At 38.5% G+C, this 20,835-nt stretch overlaps 2 protein-coding genes across 5 annotated transcripts; one reads left to right on the top strand and one right to left on the bottom strand.

The window, feature by feature from the left end:
* Positions 1–90: 90 nt before the first annotated feature.
* Positions 91–7,679, bottom strand: LOC145481432 (uncharacterized). Of its 2 annotated transcripts, none has more exons than XM_081459924.1 (7): positions 6,947–7,679; positions 5,211–5,371; positions 4,213–4,333; positions 3,361–3,476; positions 2,624–2,720; positions 2,283–2,412; positions 91–1,277 (listed from the first exon to the last, which is right to left on the bottom strand). In XM_081459924.1, exons 2-7 carry the CDS (start codon positions 5,363–5,365, stop codon positions 1,144–1,146), a joined length of 753 nt encoding a protein of 250 aa, XP_081316050.1. In that variant the 5' UTR covers positions 5,366–5,371; positions 6,947–7,679; the 3' UTR covers positions 91–1,143. The 2 variants fall into 2 exon arrangements, with proteins under 2 accessions (XP_081316050.1, XP_081316051.1); XM_081459925.1 differs by having other exon boundaries at positions 5,211–5,375; positions 7,030–7,679.
* LOC145481419 (uncharacterized) lies at positions 6,275–17,800 on the top strand. 3 transcript variants are annotated; one of them, XM_081459899.1, is made up of 9 exons: positions 7,997–8,298; positions 9,037–9,137; positions 9,355–9,436; positions 12,359–12,531; positions 13,230–13,335; positions 14,027–14,142; positions 14,521–14,626; positions 15,083–15,368; positions 16,655–17,797. In XM_081459899.1, the coding sequence occupies exons 1-9, from the start codon at positions 8,281–8,283 to the stop codon at positions 17,008–17,010; spliced, it is 1,344 nt and encodes a 447-aa protein (XP_081316025.1). In that variant the 5' UTR covers positions 7,997–8,280; the 3' UTR covers positions 17,011–17,797. The 3 variants fall into 3 exon arrangements, with proteins under 3 accessions (XP_081316024.1, XP_081316026.1, XP_081316025.1); XM_081459898.1 differs by lacking the exons at positions 7,997–8,298; positions 9,037–9,137 and adding an exon at positions 6,275–6,441 and having other exon boundaries at positions 16,655–17,799; XM_081459900.1 differs by lacking the exons at positions 7,997–8,298; positions 9,037–9,137; positions 13,230–13,335 and adding an exon at positions 6,275–6,441 and having other exon boundaries at positions 14,027–14,146; positions 16,655–17,800.
* The last annotated feature ends 3,035 nt before the right edge of the window (positions 17,801–20,835 follow it).

The raw sequence follows: 20,835 nt of genomic DNA, 5'->3' as shown, positions 1-20,835 counted from the left end.
TCCTGAGGTATAATTACTTTTTGATACCGCGGTCGTTTAATTTTTTAGTCACTTTCTCACTCCTACTCAGTACTATTGAAAATAAGTCAATTTCTTTTTGTTTTCTTTTTGTTTTTTTTTTTTTTAAGTAAAGGAGGCATATCTTTGGAAAATACACCAGGGAAACAGGTGCTCACGGGTTTTACTGTATTCTAACTTAAGAATCTATATTTTTAAAAACAGTGTCTTCGATGATTTTGACGAGTATTAAGATTCAGCTTTTGCCTAAATTCTTCATTTCTAAAAAAGTATTCCAACATCATTTCACGGTCGTATATTGGATTAATCAATAGGGATTTGCGCATACAGCTCACTTCGGAAAAGAGTAATGGCATGGACCGTTGATCGGTGCTGGCACTAAGGGTTTTTTTAGGTAAAAAAAGGAAGGCGGAATGGAACGGTCAGTGATCGTTAATTGGGATGTTTAAAGTAGCAGTGATTTCATTCAAAGCGCAATTTTTTCCCCGTGCAATTTTGCGTAATAGTGATTGGTAGTTTGTCCGAGGAGTTTGCAAATTTCATTCATTTTTTTTATCAGGCTGTCACGTTTTGTTCGCGTCTCGACAATTTCCGATTTTGTTATTCGTGTATGGCTGAAGTAACACTACTACTTCTGTGAACAACATGAAAGAAACAGTTTTTCCATGGTTGTTTGTCAACAGACCGCGAGAAATAAACAGCAAGTTCAGTTCACATCGCTAAATGGGAACCACACTTGCTAAATGGGAACGTGAGCTCAACCTGTTACTTAGTGTAGCGCATTTTTGGTCATGGAAAGACGAGAATGGAGCTGTATTATCAGTATTGTAAAATTGCACTGCGACTTTGAAAACTGCGTGGAAAAGAACGATCCAGTTTGAGTGTAATTATAAGTCGAGAGAAGATAAGGAACCAGAAAAACACTCTTAGAAAGTCCTTTTCCGATTGTTTCTTATGTCCATAGTCAATGATCTGTTTTATCTTCCCTTCACTTATATTTAACCCTGAAATAAACATCAAATTCTGCGTTCCCGCAATATTTCTAAAAGATCCCATAGACAGCTGTGCTTGCACCCTCGGCCCAGGCTATCTCTCGTTTTTAAAGCGAGCTTCTGAATCAGAAAACTATAACAAGATACGCTGTCTCTCCAAAGTGTTGTTGCGGGCTCGGAATCTCCACCACAGCACCACTACCACTAGGACAGCAACGATCACTCCAGCAACCGCCACAACGGCTGGGACGATTCTTGTTCCATTGTCTGAGGAAAATACCGTTTTAGGTGATTTCATTGAAATTAATTATGTTATAACGAAGCAAATGAATAATATATACTGGATAAAGGAGCTAATTTACATAAAATTGATTACTCCCTTTAAATCAAAAGGGGAACATGGAATTGATAATTGAGCACTCCCAAAACCACCATCACCAAAACTTTTCATGGGTCCTCACTTTATGCGAAAAAAGTAAATATGAAGGTGTTTTAGAATTGCTTAAAATTTCGAAAATTGGATGCAATTTTAGAGCTCAAAGTGACAGAGTTGAAACTATTCACCGACAGGTGTATTACCGGATGGGAACTCTTAAAAATTTACGACGAGACGTTACTTTTTTTTGGAATACACCATTCAAGGACTACGGACAAGAGATTCCTATGATAAAGAAACCTGTCAGATTTTCAACTACATTACGAATTTCGAAGCCTTCAAATTACCGTATTTACTCGAATACGCGCCACGGCGCTTATTTAATTTTTCGTGTCTCCGGTGCGGCGCTTATTCGAGGGCGGCGCTTATTCGAAGGCGGCGCTTATTTAAAGGGCTCATACTAAAAAAACAAAATATTTTGATTGTACAATTTAATTTACTTCATGAGTATTTTTCATGGCTTACAGGCTTGAAGTTAACCTAAATTTTGGCTTTCATAACAGCCTCGTGAACACTTTTCTCCAGGTTTTCAACAACGCTTCACTCGATGTCAATGTCCTGACTGTTGCTGAAATACTCGAATAAGCGCCGCACCGAAGCTGCGGCGCTTATTCGAGGGCGGCGCTTATTAACTTTTCGACCCCATGTGCGGCGCTTAATTGAGGGCGGCGCTTATTCGTGGGGACGCTTATTCGAGTAAATACGGTATACACATTGTTGTGTTCGTTGGACTTTTGAAAGCTCTTCTACCAGGGTTACGTCTGCTTTAACAAGTGTGGTCTTTAAATAACGCTAAAAGATTTTCATGCAGTTACATTTAGAAATGCAATTTTTACCGTCTTGTTCTTCTTGACTCGCTTCCAGCTGAACCTTCGTTTTCAAAGAGTCTGGAGAAAAACCTAACGTGGTTTCAGGCCATGGTGAACAACGGTCTCGACAAGCACAATAGTGTTTAATGGAAAATATCTGTTCGAAGAAAAGAGAACAGTGATAGCATTGATCGCTCATTAATATTATGCAGTTATTACATGTAGTCGTGAAGTTTGTTTCAAGATGTTGTGGATACGGTTCTCTACTGAGGTCCAAACAACCAATAATCCTTGTTATTTCGATATGAACTCATAGTCCAATACCCATAAAATGATAAATAACAGTTGAGATAACAGTTGCCACTAACATAATTATCTTCATCCTCGGTTTGAAAGGTTGGGTCTGAGGCTGACTCGTCGCAGTGGAACTCGACTCTGGAATGTGGATTGTCAATGCTGGGATCACTGCAAAGTAAATGTTTACATATTTTAGGCTAAATTACAAATGCTCACTCAAGTTGGCAAAGTGGCAAACAAAAATTTTAATTATTGTCACAATTTTCGATGCGATTTTGTCTCCGGCGACTGTTCGGACAAGAATTTAGGGTAATCAGATAACTCTTCTAGGGTAACACTGTACTGATGCGCTTTTAGGATATCCTCGTGCTGTCATTACATCATTGGGCATTGGCAACGCAGGATGATTCTGGAACTAGGATCATCTTCAGGGAAGCCTAGCAGTGTATAAGGAATATTTACCAAACTTATGGTCAAGATGGCTGGATATTAGGCCAGGTCTTTTTGGCGTGTGTCTTTGAAAAGTTCCGAATGTCAATTGAACATATTCAGCATCAGTTCCATTTCGAGAGACTGACGTGGTGAGAGTGGAAAAAATAACAAATCAGAGGCAAAAAATGACCTTGACCCAAACCAAAAAAGAGAAACTCGGGCCACAATGCATGTAAACCTAACTAATTCAGGCTAGGGACCGAATCACAGTCTTTTTGTAGGGCTACTATCGCCGAAGGGCCCTAGCTTTAAGATTATTTACTATGAACGGCTAAGTTGTGTAATAGAAATAAAAATAACAACGAAATATTTTTACTTGGTTTTGTAGACCAGCTCTATCTGTCCCTCTTGGCTTATTTCACAGCTGATGTCTCTTTGCAGACCAACCTCAAAGTACTCACGTGGTTTTTCAATTTCGGCGTATTTGCAAATCTGAGATTTAGAGATCTATCACTGTGTTTTTAATTATACAATGGGAAGTACACGTACACCTAATAGAATGAAGAATTTAATGCACTTTTACCCAGAACCGCTAAAATTAAAAGGATTTCAATAACAAAAATCACTTGAACAAAAGCATCAATACATTGGCCAATTTGTTCTCAAGCAAAGCTAGCTATGTTGAGATATTAGCAAGAGCAAGAGGGTTAATCGCACATACAGACCTCATTCTCAAGGTAACCCCGCTCAAGGTTTCTTTTATATATGATATCCAGCTGTCCGTGGTTAATGTTCCCAGGCGCGTTGGGTAGATGTTTACTTGAGGGATAAAAATGCCTATCAGGCGGTTTGGGCTGTCCGAGATTTCTGAAGTCTGAAGTGACCCAAAAACAACTTAAGATGGATTACCTTGGGAATAAGATCTTTCTTATCCTTTGTACACTCTTGCAACGACAACAACAAATACAGGAATGGAACCTACAGCAACTGAGATTTTAACAAATGTTATGAAGATTGGCAAAAGGGGCAGTGTCGGAAGTAAAACGGAAGCAAATGGCAGAAGCAGAAGCAGGGCAAGAAAAGCAAAACGAGAACGAGAAAGAGAAGAAAATGAGAAGAACGACAGTTCACACCAAAAAAAAGTAAACGCAATAACAAAATTAGAAATGGGAAGGAATGAACATTGCTTTTTAGGACAGAGTATTTGAAGGTCGCGAGAAAAACTTACAGCCACATCTCGACAAAGTTTATGAGGATCAGCATCTGGATCATTTTGTCCTACGTCGACTGGCGTGCAAGGGTTGTAAGCGTACCGCCAACCAGGGTATTGCTTGCCAGATACAATAAATCTGTTATTGAAAATTAAGTCAAATAAATAAATAAATAAATAAATAAATTTTATGAGGATAGGAGTCTGTATTATTTTGCCCCATGTTAACTGTGGTATACAATTGTTGTAAGCGTACCGCCAGCCAAGATATCTCTCGTCACCATACCACAAATCCGTTGTTGAAAATCAAATCAAATAAAACAGTTGGCGGTTAATATTAGTCAACTGCTGTCTCCAGAACAAATAATTGAATTTGCCTCCCTTTCCTGGAATTTACAAAATAGAGTAGAAACAAAATTTCGAATACATTTAGTGAAATTCCTCTTTTAAAACCAATTGCGTTTAACATTATGAACTCAACAAACACAAAAACATAAAATAATAGTAATAAACAAAACCGCACACTTGGCGGGTAATCAAGGAACGAAAGTGAGAATCTATTAATTTTACTGCGAATAATATTAAAATGACATCATAAAAGATACAATTACCATTTATTAATATCCAGGTTACATTTGCTGGTTTCATTTTCACCAACCAAAAAAAAAAAAAAAAAAAAAAAAAAAAAAAATAAGAATAACTCTCAGATACACTACAACTGATTACAGCTTGATAAACCAAACAAAGGTTCAAGCAAGATTTGCAGGACCACTAATATAGGTAATCATTGTTAGTTTTAGTCCTGCTCCCGATGGGATCTGATAGGAAGGAACATCATATGTAATATGATTGATTGGAGCTCACCGCACTCATTATAAGATCTAGAGTAGTTGTTTAAATTAATCTCAAGGATTAGCACTCTAAGCATAGCTAGCCAATTACTGAATTACTGTCATAAGTCAATTAAAAAGCTTTCTTCCCATTTCCTGTTCCCCATTCCTTGGATTTAAGCTTACTTTGGAAGTCCGTCAGTTCTTCGGAGCGGCATCAAGCTGTAGATTCCTCCATCAGACGTTTTACACGTACAGTTGTTGATTATTTCAATGCTTTGGCCCAAACTGACGTAAATATTCCATAAGACAATGAGTCCTAATAGATATCCGTGCTTCATTTTGGCCTAAGGAAAGAAAAGAATACCCATAAAGTTATGGCTAAACCAATCACTCAACCACTGTGGTGTAGTTAGAAAGGTGCTACCATGCAAGTCGATTAGAACTTCTAACACGCCAATCACTTAATAATTGTATTCTGTCCTAATACACCATACACCTGTACACCATTCGTACCAGCTAAAACCAGATTTTTATGGCCCTATTCTCCCAGAGGAGAGCTAGGAACTAAGATGAAGAAAACCGGATTTAGAAATTTCAAAAAAAAAAAAGAGGCCCCAAAGTTATTGCCTAATTTTTTTACACAATAGAATGGATTTCAAAGCATGATTTGCTAAATCATGACTTCTTTACTTACTTAAAATATACACTAGCGAAAGCTATAGAACTAATTGTTAAAAACTAAAAGCATACAAGAGCAAACATGCCAATAATTCTTTTGAGACTAACGATATCGACAGAATTACGAGGCAGCCTAATCAGCCGAAAAGAAGATTTTTAATATCATATTCGGCCTCATCGCTGTTGTTGGCATTTTATCACTGACGGATGTTGGCACCACAACACTACTTATATATCATGGCTTTAAACTCACGTCTGTGTGCCTAAATCTTGTCATTCCGGCATAGAATTAATGAAGCAAATGAATGCAGTTTTTTATTCATCTCGTTAAGAAATGACCGGCTAGAAGAAGAAAACATTATGGATACAAAAAATCCCCCATATCATTCTGCGACGAAATCAGAAAGGAAAGAGGCGAGAAATACAATTTAAAAAATTATTATGAACGGTCGCCATTCGGAGTGCCCCGTGCCGGCGAAAAAAAATTTCTAGGAAACATAACATCGATCCCAGACAAGGGCTGTCAATAGTCTACCACTGAAAGGTATACCCAGGCACTTAAAAAGAAAAAGTATTTCTAGGAAATGTCAATCACTGACCATGACGTGTTAAACATGCGCAATAAACATCACGACAAAGAGGATTTTCAGGTCGTCCATGGAATGTGTCTGTGCTTACACAATACCAGTGGTGGATTGCGAAACAGATGGTATCTTCCTATCCATGAGTCACTAAGGTAATTTCGAAAGGCATATTGCAACTTAGCTAGCGCCAAACATAATTCATCGTAGCTTTTATAGCTTTTAGATACGACTCAGTAACTTCTTTGTGAATGCAGGATTGAAATACATCCGGCCATGAACATTTGCACCGTAAGAATTTCCTTGAAACAGCAAACTACTCTAATATATGTAGAATACTAGGAACCGCACTTCATCTTGGTTGCTAATACTTCCACTTCTGTTACAGCCGCTATTTACATGACATATTCAGAGATCAAGCTATCGTGGAATTTCAATCGATCACGGTCTTTTCTCTCAATATGAGACGAAAGCTCCATCAGCTGGGCTACATCAAGAAATGTTCAAAAAGAATATGTTTCGAAATTGAGAATATCCATCTAACTTATCTGACTTGTGCCTTATTCCGACGTGCAGTAAAAGGTATTTCTACCATCCAACACATCTAAAGGTTAAACCGTTACATCTGATCATTTCGTATTTCAACATACTCATACTTACTTCAAAAGTAGATAACAAGACAATCCCTCGCTCTGCAACCCAATCAATAACAATCTCGGTCTCCTTAGGATTTTCTTAGCTAAAACGGAGGTTTATGTTTATCTCCTATCCACGCACCGCTCGCTTTTAGATGATAGCACAGCAGCTTTGTTTCGATTCCCATGAAATAGTCACGTAAACACGTGACGATCAGCGATCAGTTCTAGGAATAGAAACAATAGATGACATCATGGCCAAGTACGTCCACGTAACGAGGTGTAATCAGTTTACTGGCATAGTCAATAGTGATTTTCCACATAGAATTTCAATACGAAATTGAAGTGATTTACGCCAAAGAAGAGATAGTGTTTATAGTGTTAGACATTTGTAACGTGCCAAAGCAAATCAAAACCGTGACTGAGCTGCGAGGCAGACACGCGTGATGGTCAAACGAGCTGCCATCTAACTTTACTAGTATATAAAAGTTTACAATAAGGTCGCTCCAGCTCAGAAGACTATATTTAACGTAAGGTGAACTGTTCTTGAATGAGATGAATCGCCTCTGGTAAACTTTTTACACATAGGGCAGACACAGAATAGTATTCCTTTGGGACATTTTCTCCAATTTTCACTGAAGCACTAAATTGCGTGACTACATTAAAAGGTCATCGTAGGACGCCAAGCCATGGCAAGTGTGAATGAGCTTTATTAATAAAACAACAAACAAGTCTGTTTAGAATTACTATAACCCCCCTCCCCCCCCCCCCACCTTCCCCCTCCCCGCTCCCCGCCTTGGTTAGCGCGAAGAGCTGGTGAAATAAAATCAGACAGCGATATGTCGAATGTCTCCTGTCTGCAGGTCAAATAAACGTGTAATAACAACGTTATGTCTGGAAAGTTAGGTCGTGATTTCAGCTGTACAGGCTGAAAGGATTTCTCGGCTTTCTCGGGTTTTGGTTGCAGAAAGAGTCTTTCGATTCTGGTTAGTACATCAAGTCTGTCAAGTTTGCTAATCCTAGCTAATCCTGGTTTTGCCATCGTGTCTGTCGATTTTTTTTTTTTTTTTTTTTGCCTGAGAAGTTAAATTTTGGATCGAACTTTTCAATCCGGTCAGGATCTCAAATTATTTTTTTCTCAAGCATCTGAGCGGGCCGGATTCATAAATCCTCGAATTTGATTGGCTAATCATACGCACGTGACCGGTCCAGCTATTTACGATACGGCCTACGGGCCAGAATTTTTCCTTCGCTGCCTAAATTTAGCTCCTAAAAGTTGGCGGTAATCGTCAGTCTTTTGCCTTCTCTACTCGTCCATCGGCGATTAGTCAACGCAAGTTTATCTCTGTTCACTTTAAAATGGCACGGAAAGTCATGGTAAGTAAATTCAATCGAGTGTTTTGTGAAGTTGTGAGAGTTTGCTTGGTTGTTTGTAGCTTGGCGCTGTAATGGCGCGTAATCCTGTGCTCCTCTCGCCGTAAAATTGGAGTCAATTTCAGTCGAGTTTACCTCTCTGATCGTTGCTGTGTTTAGGAGAATTTCTGTGGAATACACTTAACGAATTTCCTCGCTTTCTGAAAAATCTGATTTCCGAGTGATTTTAAAAACAACGACTGACAAAAATTGTTTCTGTATTAAAACTTCAAACTTCGCACGAAATTCACACCGCAAAAACAAATTTTGGAGAACTTAACTGGTGAAATAAATGCAACTAACATAAAGTAGTTCGAAAAAAATCTGTTCTTTAATACATCTTTCTTTGTCTACTATCTGAGTTACTCGCTCGTTACCGAGATTTTTTACAAATCGTTAGTAGACGACAGCCAATTCAATGACAAGAGTTGCGTAAACAAACCCATTTGTAATCTGTAAAGCCAATTTACTGCAGGAGAAAAAAAAATAAACATGTTATTTGCCGGCTTAGGGTCGGTCCGTATAGTAAAACACTGTGACCTCGGGTAGCATGTTCAAGACCTAGCCGGCAAATAACATATATATTTTGAATATTCAGTAGAAATAACTGAATTCTTTCGACATGGTGCGCTTAGAAAGTTTTACCTGAGACCACCGCGCGTTTCCATCCGTTCAACTCGATTTTTATGTTAACTCTTCCAGGAAATCTCTTCGCTAAGAGGACAATCGAAGATATCCGGCCATGACGTTATACATGCAGCTGCCTGTCAGTGCACGGTTATCGTAAAGAAACATTTGCTTCCGTAAGAGTCCTTGTGAAACATTATTTTATTGTTTTGAAACCGTGTACGTAATGGTTGCAGAAGGTTAACTTATCATAGATTTATTCATCCAGCGACGATTCATGAATTGCAAATTACTGAACAAGCAGTCAAGCAGAACCTACCTACTTAAAGCGAGGGAGCGGAAGTTGATCGAAGACACATTATTCTGAGAATTCTACATTATTCTGTTTATTAGTTTGCTACAGGAAGTTGAAAGGACTTTTGCTTGTAACTGGGGAGATCAAAATAAGCAACACCGAATGCTTCGAACAAACAAGGTATGATTTTCGTTGTAAGAATTGTTTAGGTCGTTTATTTATGACTGCATGCTTAATAATGTTAACTTGTGACGTGCCACGCTGGTAGTAAATTCTGCAGGCATATTTACCGCTACTTGTTGTGATTTTAATTGTCAAGGCAGGCAACAGTGCCATAGTGATCTCTGGAAAGACAAAACTGAAGTTCAGGTTTAAATTAGCAAAACTTAGTTCCATCTTTATCACGTGCGGATTACTCATGGGTAGACAAAACCACTGGCTTGCCGATATCAAAAATGTTTTTCCTTCGTAAGGGGCACGCTTACAGAAAAACTGGATTGGTCGGTTACAAACTGATCCGGAAAAATACAAGGTTAAACTGACGGCGAAGACATGGCACGTTCGCGACAGTGGCATGGTTTAATGATCATAAGCCGTGCTCTTTATGTGCATTAATCAACAACAGTAATTCCAACTGGATAAGGTTTTACTAGAGTTACATGTCTCCGGAAAACGCGGCTATTTATCTACGTTACTACACTCTTCCCTTTTAATAAGGATATAATTTATAAGAATATCGAGACTGAGAGGTCGAGGCTGAGATTTTGAAAAGAATATAATTTGATGTGTGTTGAAAATATGTAAATACAATACAATCAAACTGCATGAAATTCTTCCTCTCTCCAAACAGCAAAACTAGCCAAAGAGGAACAAAAACAGCCCCAGCCAAATGTCATACTTATGTCATACTTCATATTTAGCTGACATAGACTGATGAACTGAAAGTGAATCAACCTACAGATTACAAGTTACTGTAAATATACCTTTTGTAGACAGTATCCTTAGAATTAATATGATGTCATGCCGTTTTGAAGAAACTGACTTGATATCCCGGTCGTATTGACCTCCTTCCCAGACCTTGTTTACAACGGAACCTGGCTTGGTCACTCGCTAGTTTTTGTGTAAACCAGTATAACCAACTCCCCCTTAAGTCGTTCTAAAGGTAGAGAAACACCCGAGTTTCACGGAGTACCTGGGTTCAAATCCTGTTGCAGTTCTGTTTTAATTTGAGGTTGTCTTTTGTTAGGCCAAAAAAGCAGTTGCTTAAAATTGCTAACATAGCGGGAATATCGTTTTATTCATGTCATTCATCTGTCAACTATTCTCTTTCTATTCTCTAGCTTCTCTTTTTTCGGAAAGGAAGTTCTAAAAAAATGAAATGAATTTATTTGCATGCAAATAAAAGTTTTTATGTCACCTCCTCGTTTATACATTCAATTTGTATCGGGTATTGACATGACATGTGTAGGTCATTCAAGGGTAAAGGTGGGTAGATTGTGTAATTGTCACACCCTATTTAGTAAAAGTACTTATCATATGACCCGTAAGGCCCCGCGCGCAATTTCCTTGGAAAACCATAAGAAAAAAGGTCCCGTATGAGGGCCGTACGCGTCGAAGTCATAGGGCCGGAAAAACACGTACGGCCCTACTAGGAATGTGTACGGCCCTACTAGAAACGCGTAAAGCAAAATCGATGCGAGTAAATGACAAAAACAATTTTTTTGCTGCAAAATTTTGTTCTCTTCAAAATGAGTGATGAAAGTGAACATTCTAAGAACGAATTTTACTATCCAGGCGAACTGTCCGATGCTCAACTACTTCAGTCGCCAACTCACTCCGAAAGCACAGAAAGTCAACACTCCTCACAAATGAAAAAGTTCACAACTTTCTCAGAAGCCAACAAGCAAGCAGGTGGTGAAGAAAACAACTTTTCCGGATGAACTGTCCGATAATTAACCTTTGGAATAAGCAAACAGTCTTGAGGCGAAACTTCTTTCTTTCAGTGGAAAGCATCAAATAATTCATCGTGGGTCAAAAGCAAGAAAACCGGCAACGCGAAGAAAACAAAGTACGATATAAGTTCTTCGAGTTTCCAGAGTTTCTGGGAGAAGTTGGTTAAACCAGACAAATCACAAACATACCTTGTGTACAGAAGGATAAATTGCTCTGCAGTTTCTACATCAGTGTTGTTTGAAGAGACAAAACTGAGTACGAACACAAGTTCATTACCGTACAGTTCATCCAGATAATAAAACTCGCTTGTGTTTATAATGTAATTTCCACTAGACAGCAAAGCCAGCAAAGTCAGCAAACCCAGACACTGTTTGCGGGAGCCAGCATCGGTGTCATTAATATTCAATTGCTGGTTCTCCCTTGTTCAAGAGGATTCAAGACAAATGGCTTGAAACGACGCCGACATTTTCTTGAGTCTTCAGATGAGGAAGATTTGTGAACAATTTCAGTGGAGCGCGAAGCGAGCTTTTGTCACTCGCTAAGTTTTTGATGGTTTTGACATATTTTTGACAGCTTTATGTCAACTTTCTGTTGGCTTTTTAGCATGACTTTACATTGAAAAACAATTATGAGAAAATGAGTCGTGTTTTTCGATGAATTGTGAGTTTCTTGTTCGACGCGAAGAAATAAATGACAAGTTTTTATTGTAGAATCTTTTCTGTAGTTGTTCCGCGCGCGGCCGTCCGATGTTATGTAATCGCGTCCTATTTAGGTTCAAACAGAATTTTTAAAATTTTCAACAGTTAAGTGGTCATATGATAAAATGCTTATTGACTGAGTAAGGTCGGGCCGGACGGGAAAATATTTGGCTCGAGGTCAGGACGTACGGACCGAGCGCAGCGAGTACATAATAGCCTCGTTTTCCTGGATCTCAAAAGGGTAGCGTGCGAGTAGGCTCACCTTTGAGTTACGCGCGCGAGCGGCGAAGAGCAAAGCGATCCGGAGGGAAGGAGTCTGGTGAAGAGGTGCCAAGAAAGTCATTCGATTTCGCGCTTACGACTACGCCGCGCGCGCTTGTGCTCCAACGTGAGCCTGCTCGCAGGCTATGCCATAAATAACCAAGGTTTTATTTATTTAATTTTTTTTCAGGGTGAAATGAAGAACCTCATCTGGCAATTGCTGTTATATTTCGTAATTATTCTGCTTTTGGTTATCCGTGGAGGATGTAATCTCATACCCACTTTATCAGACAACTGTACATGTGTGACAAGCGAAGGAAAATACAGCTTATTTCCCTATCGAAGAACAGATGGCAAACCAAGGTAATTTACTATCACCCTAGTAACGGGGAAATACTTGCAATATTCCTTTTGTTAATTCAATTTCACTTCCGATTACCAGAAATCAAAGCTTCCTTCGTACACAATTCGTACACAACTTGAGTTGCCGGCAGGGTTAATAAATAGAAGAGGTTTACAGCGTCTTCTCAAACACAAAGTTTAGCAACAACAAAAACAGCATCAGGAAAATGGTACTATTGTTATGGGAAACAAAGAAAGGTGGGAATAAATGCAGGAGACAACCTCGTTCCCAGGAAGATGAGAGACCCTGGGAACGAGTTTGTGCAGGAGGTAAATCGACTATAGATGAAGAGATGATGAGCAGATGAGAGACATACATGAGATGAGTTAAATGATCTTCGCAGTATACAAGCAATTTAAAGCAATTGCTTTGTACGGCCAAACAAAAAATAAGACTGCAGCAGTACATGTGTTCTCTGTGCTACTGGCGTGTTTCTCTACCAACTGAGCTACATGCAAGAGGCCTTCATTCCCAAGGATGTCTTTCATATTCAGTTCGTTAGAACCTTCCCAGGTTTTTTCATCTATCTCGAGCAGCCTCCAAGAAATTGATAAATTTGGTAACTCCTTTCTTCTATGTTCCTCTGTCAATTGTTTTTATTAGTGTATTTGACACATTTTTAAAGGTATTCTCTAATGTTTTGAAATGCATCTTTAAGATTTTCAGAATCAGGATTCCTTCCACACAAAGGCTATACTTACACTTACAATCCTTGTGTTCCTTACAATTTCATATCATCACAGGGGAACTGCACAAACGTGGCAGTAAGTTGTCTATGAGGCACAGCTAATTCTAAGCATAAAAGTATAGTAATCATGTCATGTAATCGTGCGATTCATGATTTACAGACTTAGCATCAAATTTGTAACTTTGACGTCCCAAACGCATGTGAAAGAAATTGTTTTAAACTCCACCGTTCTAAAATTCGAAATAGGAGGCAGCCTAGCTGAGTGATTAGGGTGCCGGACTTGAAGTCCGGAGAGCCCCGCTCTGGCCACTAAGCTGGAGTTGTTTCTCGGTAGACCCTAGTTCAGCTCCTCGGTCATGTTTCTAAATACTGGTCCGCCTAACGCCAGTTGGGAATTTTAAGCCTATAATGCTTATTTGAAATATTTCTGTCTTTCAGTTTAAGTGACATGCCTGAGAACTATTTTAGTGTAGCTAAGGGCATTTTTCGCTTTAAACACAACATTTGAAAATTTTTATTTGAACATCAACCAACCAGAAGGCAATCTATCACTCTGTTGTCCTGCAATAGCAAGTCACTTACTCGATAACCTACGATATCATGGACAGTTTTAGTTCTTAAAAGAGTGCTAAAACAAGTGAAATGCTCTCGATAGTTGTCTTTCACACATTCCTCGATATTTTAAACGTTTCTTCAGAAATTACCAATTTACAATCGAATTTTGCTCATATCACGATCGTTTACTTCAGGTTTGTTTTTATCTACAGCTATGTAAGTACAATACGGGAGGAGATCCGCCTGACTACATTAACATTGGTGAACAGAAAGAAGTTCAGTGTGACATTTCACAAGATGGAAAAATTGCACTTGTATACCCCGTACAGTAAGTAAGCACAATTGTTCGGAGTTCGTAGGAATGTTTATTTTATTATCTATTCCGAACATATATCCTCTGTAGCGAGGGTCGTAAAGATTTCCCGACAAGCAGGGCTTTCTTGCGGGTGGTCTGGCTGAAGGCTGGGCTACCTACGATGGACTAGCATTATGTCCAGGTGAATGAGTAGCGCTCCCAAGTCGCATCATGATACCTGACAGGAACCCTGGTGGGTAAGGGGACTGCCTAATCACAGTCCAAGGGGTAGTTTAGAAAGTGGCTCTTGGCTTACATAATGAGCTAAGAGACTATGCGCAAACGTAAACATTAGTCAATGAAATACGCTAATCTTAGTGATGTAGTCTCCTCTCCTTTTCTTTTTCTAAGTAAATATAACCCAGACATCCCTGGACCGGTATCCAGAGTTACTCTGGAATGCAATAACAATTCCCAGGAAGCTCCAAAGTTCACTCTTACAAACGAAGCAGATATGGTGAGAACTTCTATTATTTCATATCATTTTAACCCTCTGACGTTCAAGATGGGAGATTTATGATGATGATGTTATCTCATAGAGCGAGCCCAAGGCTTTTTAATTATTGAAGGTTGAAAGTGTCATATACTCCCCCCACCCCCCATGTACAGTCTTGGTTTATGACTTAAGCTCTATGTTTGGGGGGTCATTCCTAGCATTATGGACCTTATCGCGACTTATGCAGCATTCATGTAACATGCTTTGATTCGTTATTTGTTATGGTAAGGGTAGAAGCCAGCAGCTCAATTACAATGAGCAGTCCACGAAACTGAGCAATTATATTAAAAATTAAAGAAAAAAATGATGATTTTTCCCGTATAGTGAGCATGAAAAGGAAACCGATAAAACATGACTTGATAGCTTTGAGGTGATTGTACTCTGTATATAACCAAAATTATACTGATCATTTGCCAGATCTTCAACTTAAAAAGCTACTGCGGATGCATCAACCAATGTCTACCAGGACCAACAACGCCAGGATACACTACTCCGTCTACTGGATCCACTACTCCGTCTACTGGATCCACTACTCCGTCTACTGGATCCACTACTCCGTCTACTGGATCCACTACTCCGTCTACTGGATCCACTACTCCGTCTACTGGATCCACTACGCCATCCACTGGACCTGAGCCTAAACCAACTGGAAGTCCCGTAACGCCATCAACTGGAACTGAAACTCCTTCATCTGGACCTGGAGGTAAATCCCTGATGTGTAACAATTATTCCACGAGCGCGCGTTGAATATGAGATGATAGATAGCCAACAAGGCGCGTAGCGCCGAGTTGGCTTTAATCGTCTCATAGACTATCCAACAAGTGCGAGTGGAATAATTTTTTTTATTAAAAACGCCCCCCAAAGTAGAGAAAATTAAACTAACAAAACATAAAAACGCGAATTTGGCGTACGCTTACCATATTTGTAGAGCATGGTATAATGGCTCATATACCATGATGGCTAGGCCAATGAAAAGTCCTGAATTGCATTATCCAATGATCCAGTTTTTAATAACAAAGATTATTCTGTTGACTATTGCAAAACACATAATTGCTTACATTATACTTACTTTACTTACAACACTGGTGATCAAAGTTAACAACCACTTGGTGCAATGCGGCTTGACAAAGCTTTCATACCTACAACTCCCATCCTAGTGCGATTTAGGTTAGGATTTACATGATTTGGTAAGTTAGGGTAAGAAATGTTTCTAAATATTGTTAAGGTAACAAGCTATGTATCAGGATTTCTCTTCAGTTATGAGTAGTTGGTATCATAATTTTGTTTAGTTTTGGTTAGTGGTATAGGAAGTCCACGATGGTGCTGCTCCTTTCAAAGCTGTTTGAAAGCATTTTAATGACTTTAATTTTCACGAGGATTAGGTTTTGGGAAAAGGATGCCACAATTTTTTTGGAAACAGTTCGCCAATTCTGTGTTTGTTAAGTTAATCAGGAGCAATCTGATTGGCTACTGGTTACACTCAACGCGTAATTTGTCCGGACACGGTTTTAATAGGGGATGTTGTCTTCTCAATCTAGTTAAGAGTCTTAGTAACTTGAATAATGGATAATACGCGAGGACGTACTACAGCCTGATCAAACGTCCTTAGAACAACTGAAAAGAGTGGGAAATCGTTATTCAATATTTAGCTTCCCTAACTCTCTTAATTAAAAGCCAACGTTTATAAACATCGGTTTGATTGGTTAAATAAAAGCCGACATTGTATTAACAGCTGGATGAGGGAGGCAAAGCAAGAACCATTTTCAAGCGACAAGGTGAATTGATGAACCGAGACCCTATTGCGTTTATCGTTCGTTTAATTTTTCACTAGAGGCAGGCATAATTCCTCTGGACGAACTATTTAATAAAAATACGTAGACTCAAAAGAGCAATCATCCTCCCGGTTTTAATCATGTGCTTACGCGTGCGTTTTAATACTTCCCAGTGAAACTTACCTCATAACTTATCATGATATGTATATTTTTTCAGATTTGAATTCGAATTGGGAGTTGAAGATCTTGTTGCCAATTCTTCTTGGAGCAAGTCTTCTTGTCTTGGTAATCCTCTTTGTTTGTGTCTGGAGGCGACTGTCAATTGTCCAAAGGGTTCTACTGTGCAGATGCTGTCACTGTCATGATCAGATTCCAGACCCGCCAAGGGCAGAGAAGATTGTTGAATCAACGGAGACTAGCGCACTTATCAGCAACCAAGCGGATAACCGAGCAGTCGAACACGACTTTTTGGGGGCAAAAGACAAACTGAATGAACCGGTGCAAGTAGAAGACGGAGATTTTGAACGGGAATATAAATTCCCGGGAAAGGACGACAGAACAGTTGTGGCATAATGTCATCGTTAGCATCATCATGTTTTGGTCATTAATTTAAGAAGCTGATAAAATCTCTTGCAAATAGGTACGGGTACAAGACAGGAGCCTGATGTCGTCACTTTTGGGTGTCGACAGTAAAATTCTGTCTCCAAATATAAATCAGCCAGAACTATTTCGCTCAATTAGTTCCTTAGTAGTTTTAATTACATAAGGGACATCTCGTTTTTGCTGTTCTATAGCCGTCTAAGAAAATCACAGGTCTTTTCCATTTCTTAATAGTCACCATAAAAAACGTCATGACGGATGACACCTTTTATAGATTTTTTGTATGACAACATTAACAAAAGATGACCAAGTACATCAATCGCTAAAATATTGTTCTAACTCAAGGAGTCATTAAAATACATATCTGCATTCCCCAAAAAGGAATCATTCCACTAAGTAAATCTTGATGAACGCTCAAGGCTTACGTTAGTCACCTCAAGGTTACCGCATACCTTTAGAGGTGTCTCACGTCCAAGCAATATAGCGGGCCCGGTGGTTTAAACTGCGGACACCTAAACCCCTATAGCAAATTAAAGCTGTTAGAGCTGGCTATCAAACTATACCAAGAATTAAATGAATTGTCGAATTTTCTAAGACCTCTAAATGCGAGCGTCCGAAACATCATTTGAAAGCTACAAGTCGAAGTGAATTTTGTTTTTCGCTTATTTAATTTGTTCCTCAGTTTTCGAAACCAAAACGCTGAAAAAACGTCTCTGCGATTTGCCATATTCAATTTCAGTGAAAAGTTACAGAACATTTTCGAAATAAAATTAAAAAAATATGGAGTGACCATTGAAAAATCGTTCTCGGAGAAAAAATATTTGGAAATCAAAAATTTGCAGACACTTTTTTGTTGTTTATATGTTAAACTAGCTAGCTACTGTCCAAATTTAAGGGAAACGAACAAATTCCCTTTAACTTATAGCTTTCAAAAGGGACCCAAAAGATGGTTCGGACGCTCACATTTAGAGGTCGTGAAAAGTTCGACAATTCATTTCATTTCAAAACTCTTGGTATAGCTCACGAGCGTTTCATTCTTGGGCTGCCAGATCGACTTGAAGCCCGCATTATAACTTTGCAGCGGTAGATTTTGAGATGAGTCCGCTGGTCGTAATTGCGTTTTGCGTTCCATCACGTGCGAGCAAAGTTTTTCGATCTGTGGTTACGTGCCCGCTTTTTTTTTTTTCCATTTCTGATAAATTTCGACGGTATGTGTGGCGAATATGCTATAAAGGTCATCGTTGGAAACAGGTCGATATACTGGTAAGTTCTGTTTTTCTTATTTTATTGGAAACTTTGATAGTTAGCAGTTTCTTCTCGTCGTTTTACCAGAAGCTTGATTTCGCGCCTGACAGTCTTTGTGTAAGTGTTGTTTGCGATCGCTCAAAAATGATAGGGTTGCCTCTGTCCAATTTTACATTAAAAAGTCTTATTTTTTTCAACAGAATGCGTTTGTCGAGTGGAAATGTTTATATTGGACCTTATTCACCAGTGACATGACTCAGAAGTGGATTTATTGGAAGGTGACAGAAAGGATCCGTCAGAACGACACCCGTTTCTCATTCTCCTAGATTGGCTCATCGAGGATTGTTGTCCATTAAGCCCTTACACTCAAAAGAAGATTACATACCTGGTTTCAGTTTGCACCAATCTCGATTGTATGAGAGTGGAATTTTTTTCAGTATCTGCAAGACGATTTCGAGGTTTTACCGCGTTACGGTTTTGTATAACACACTAGATATGGCGGTACTGATTGTTGGCGCTTTCCACCAACCTAGCGGAGAACTTTGACAGTTGCCTCAGGTTAGTTTTTATTTTTTTGTGTAGTTTATTTGTTTCATTGATGAAATATTATCACACTATTCATAGCATATCGTTTAATTTATATTACTCATATGGTTTGTTAGGCGCATTTGATCATATTCACATGTTAATTTGCGCCTTAGAAATATTAAGTATTATTATTATTATTATTATTATTATTATTATTATGATTATTTAACAACGGACCTATGAGTATTAAACGGTTAACTCAAAGGTCATGGTACTCTATTTACGGTATTAAACTCTTGAGAGGACAACGTCAAGGGGTAGATTGTTCACTATATACTGTCATATTTAAATGTGTCGAACTTCACTGTAAATTAAGTTGATCGGCAGATTCTCGAGCTGTTAATTGCGAATATTTCGATCAAGTGTTCTCTTTTGTCAGACATTTTCTTGACCACAAATTTCCCACTCTTTGTTTGATGCTGAGTCGGCCGGTCGCGTCCTCAAAAAGCGCGGGAATTTTGCCGCTCGTGTTGCAATTTTCCGGCTCAATGGTTACGACTTGTTTGGTTTCTTGCGGAATGCCAAAACAAAGGTAGTGCATTTAATTGTCGGGTTTTGCTTTGTTTTGCTTTTAATAAATGTTATTTCCAAGGCAATTGGCTTCAGCTGCTAGCTAAATATATTCGTTTTTCTATGTTTGAAGAAGCGCAGTTGTTCGTCGGTCAAAACCGAGAGGTGTTGTATGGCCAGAAGTAGATGAGGAGGAAAAAAGTAGCTTGCTTTCGCCAATGCAGTTTTTCCTGATTTGGTTTCATCATTAAAAAAGGAGAAACTTAATGAATTTTTGGTCGTAAAAAATTAATGCATTTCAGAAGCCCAGAAGAAAAAAGACATTAAGAGGAAGAAGAATTGAGAAGAAGGGAAGAGTTAAAGGGAAGAGTGGAAAGAGAAAGGCTAAAGAAATTAACCAAAAAAAAGAAAATAAATTTGTGAAATGACATTTGTCAAATGACAATAAATTTGTAAACAATTGATCCATACAGCTGTAACTGTGGCTTATTGTGTTTGCAAGCCTCTCCCAAAATAATCGGCCCCTTACAAGCCATTGGACCATTCATAACTCAAAGCAATTACACTTAGCCAGTACAAAACTCTGAAAAACTTACATGAGCAAGTCATGACTGGTTTTGGTTTTATCTCTGATTTGTTGAGAAAGTGGTGCAAGTTTTTTATGCCAATCTTTATAGCTCGACGCACTTAGTGTAGCTACCCAACAAACTTTTTTAACAAGTTAGTTAGCTCTGTATCGTGCCGCAAACACCACAGCTTTGTTTACAAATGAGATCAACAGTTCTGTGGTGATGTTTTTAACATTGAAAGGAGGCTGTGTTACTGGTCAAAGAAATTCTTGCTCTCTGGTTGGCTATTAAGCTTGTGAAAAAAAGTTTGTTGGGTGGCTACACTAAGGCGCATCGCACTGTAAGCAAATGAATGAAAAACTTAAGTAAATGCAAATTACTTTCCCCACTCAAGGGAACATTACTTCACTGGGAATTGTGCAACTTGTTAAGATTATTTGTGCAATATTGATTAAAATTAAAAGTGCAATTTTATTCCCAGACAAAGATGTGCTATTAAGTCTCCAATGAAATCGTTTTTATACACATTTGCATGTCTGTAAATTTTTCCATATTTAGCAGTGTTTTGCACCATGATACAACTGCCCCTCAGGTTTTAATAAGACGACAACATGGAACTATTTATATGCTTATTTCAACTAACACTTTCATTTAATTGTCTATTTGTTGAGATCTCTCATTTAATGCCTTATATTAAATATAATTTTAAAATAGCAGTAAACAAGGAAACTGGCTTCATAGATGTACATGTAATGTAAAAATCCTACAATTAGGTTAAATAATACTGTGGTATTCTGTGGTAATTGCAGTAGTTTAAATGGTTATGTACATTTATCATTTAAAATAGTTACATAATACCAATGATGAAGCACTGCATAACATTATT

Source organism: Orbicella franksi, chromosome 3 (genome assembly GCF_964199315.1).
Source record: "Orbicella franksi chromosome 3, jaOrbFran1.1, whole genome shotgun sequence".
NCBI classification, from domain to species: domain Eukaryota; kingdom Metazoa; phylum Cnidaria; class Anthozoa; order Scleractinia; family Merulinidae; genus Orbicella; species Orbicella franksi.
This window is presented reverse-complemented; position numbering and strand designations above follow the sequence as displayed.

Coding starts and splice junctions, on each gene's coding strand:
- LOC145481432 (XM_081459924.1), bottom strand. CDS start 5,365: ATGAAGCACGGATATCTATTAGGACTCATTGTCTTATGGAATATTTAC. Junction 2,721..3,360: donor GAGCTGGTCTACAAAACCAA/GTAAAAATATTT, acceptor TTTACTTTGCAG/TGATCCCAGCATTGACAATC. Junction 2,413..2,623: donor CCGAGGATGAAGATAATTAT/GTTAGTGGCAAC, acceptor TTCTTCGAACAG/ATATTTTCCATTAAACACTA.
- LOC145481419 (XM_081459898.1), top strand. CDS start 6,290: ATGTCAATCACTGACCATGACGTGTTAAACATGCGCAATAAACATCAC. Junction 6,442..9,354: donor CCTATCCATGAGTCACTAAG/GTAATTTCGAAA, acceptor TCTGTTTATTAG/TTTGCTACAGGAAGTTGAAA. Junction 14,627..15,082: donor TTACAAACGAAGCAGATATG/GTGAGAACTTCT, acceptor ATCATTTGCCAG/ATCTTCAACTTAAAAAGCTA.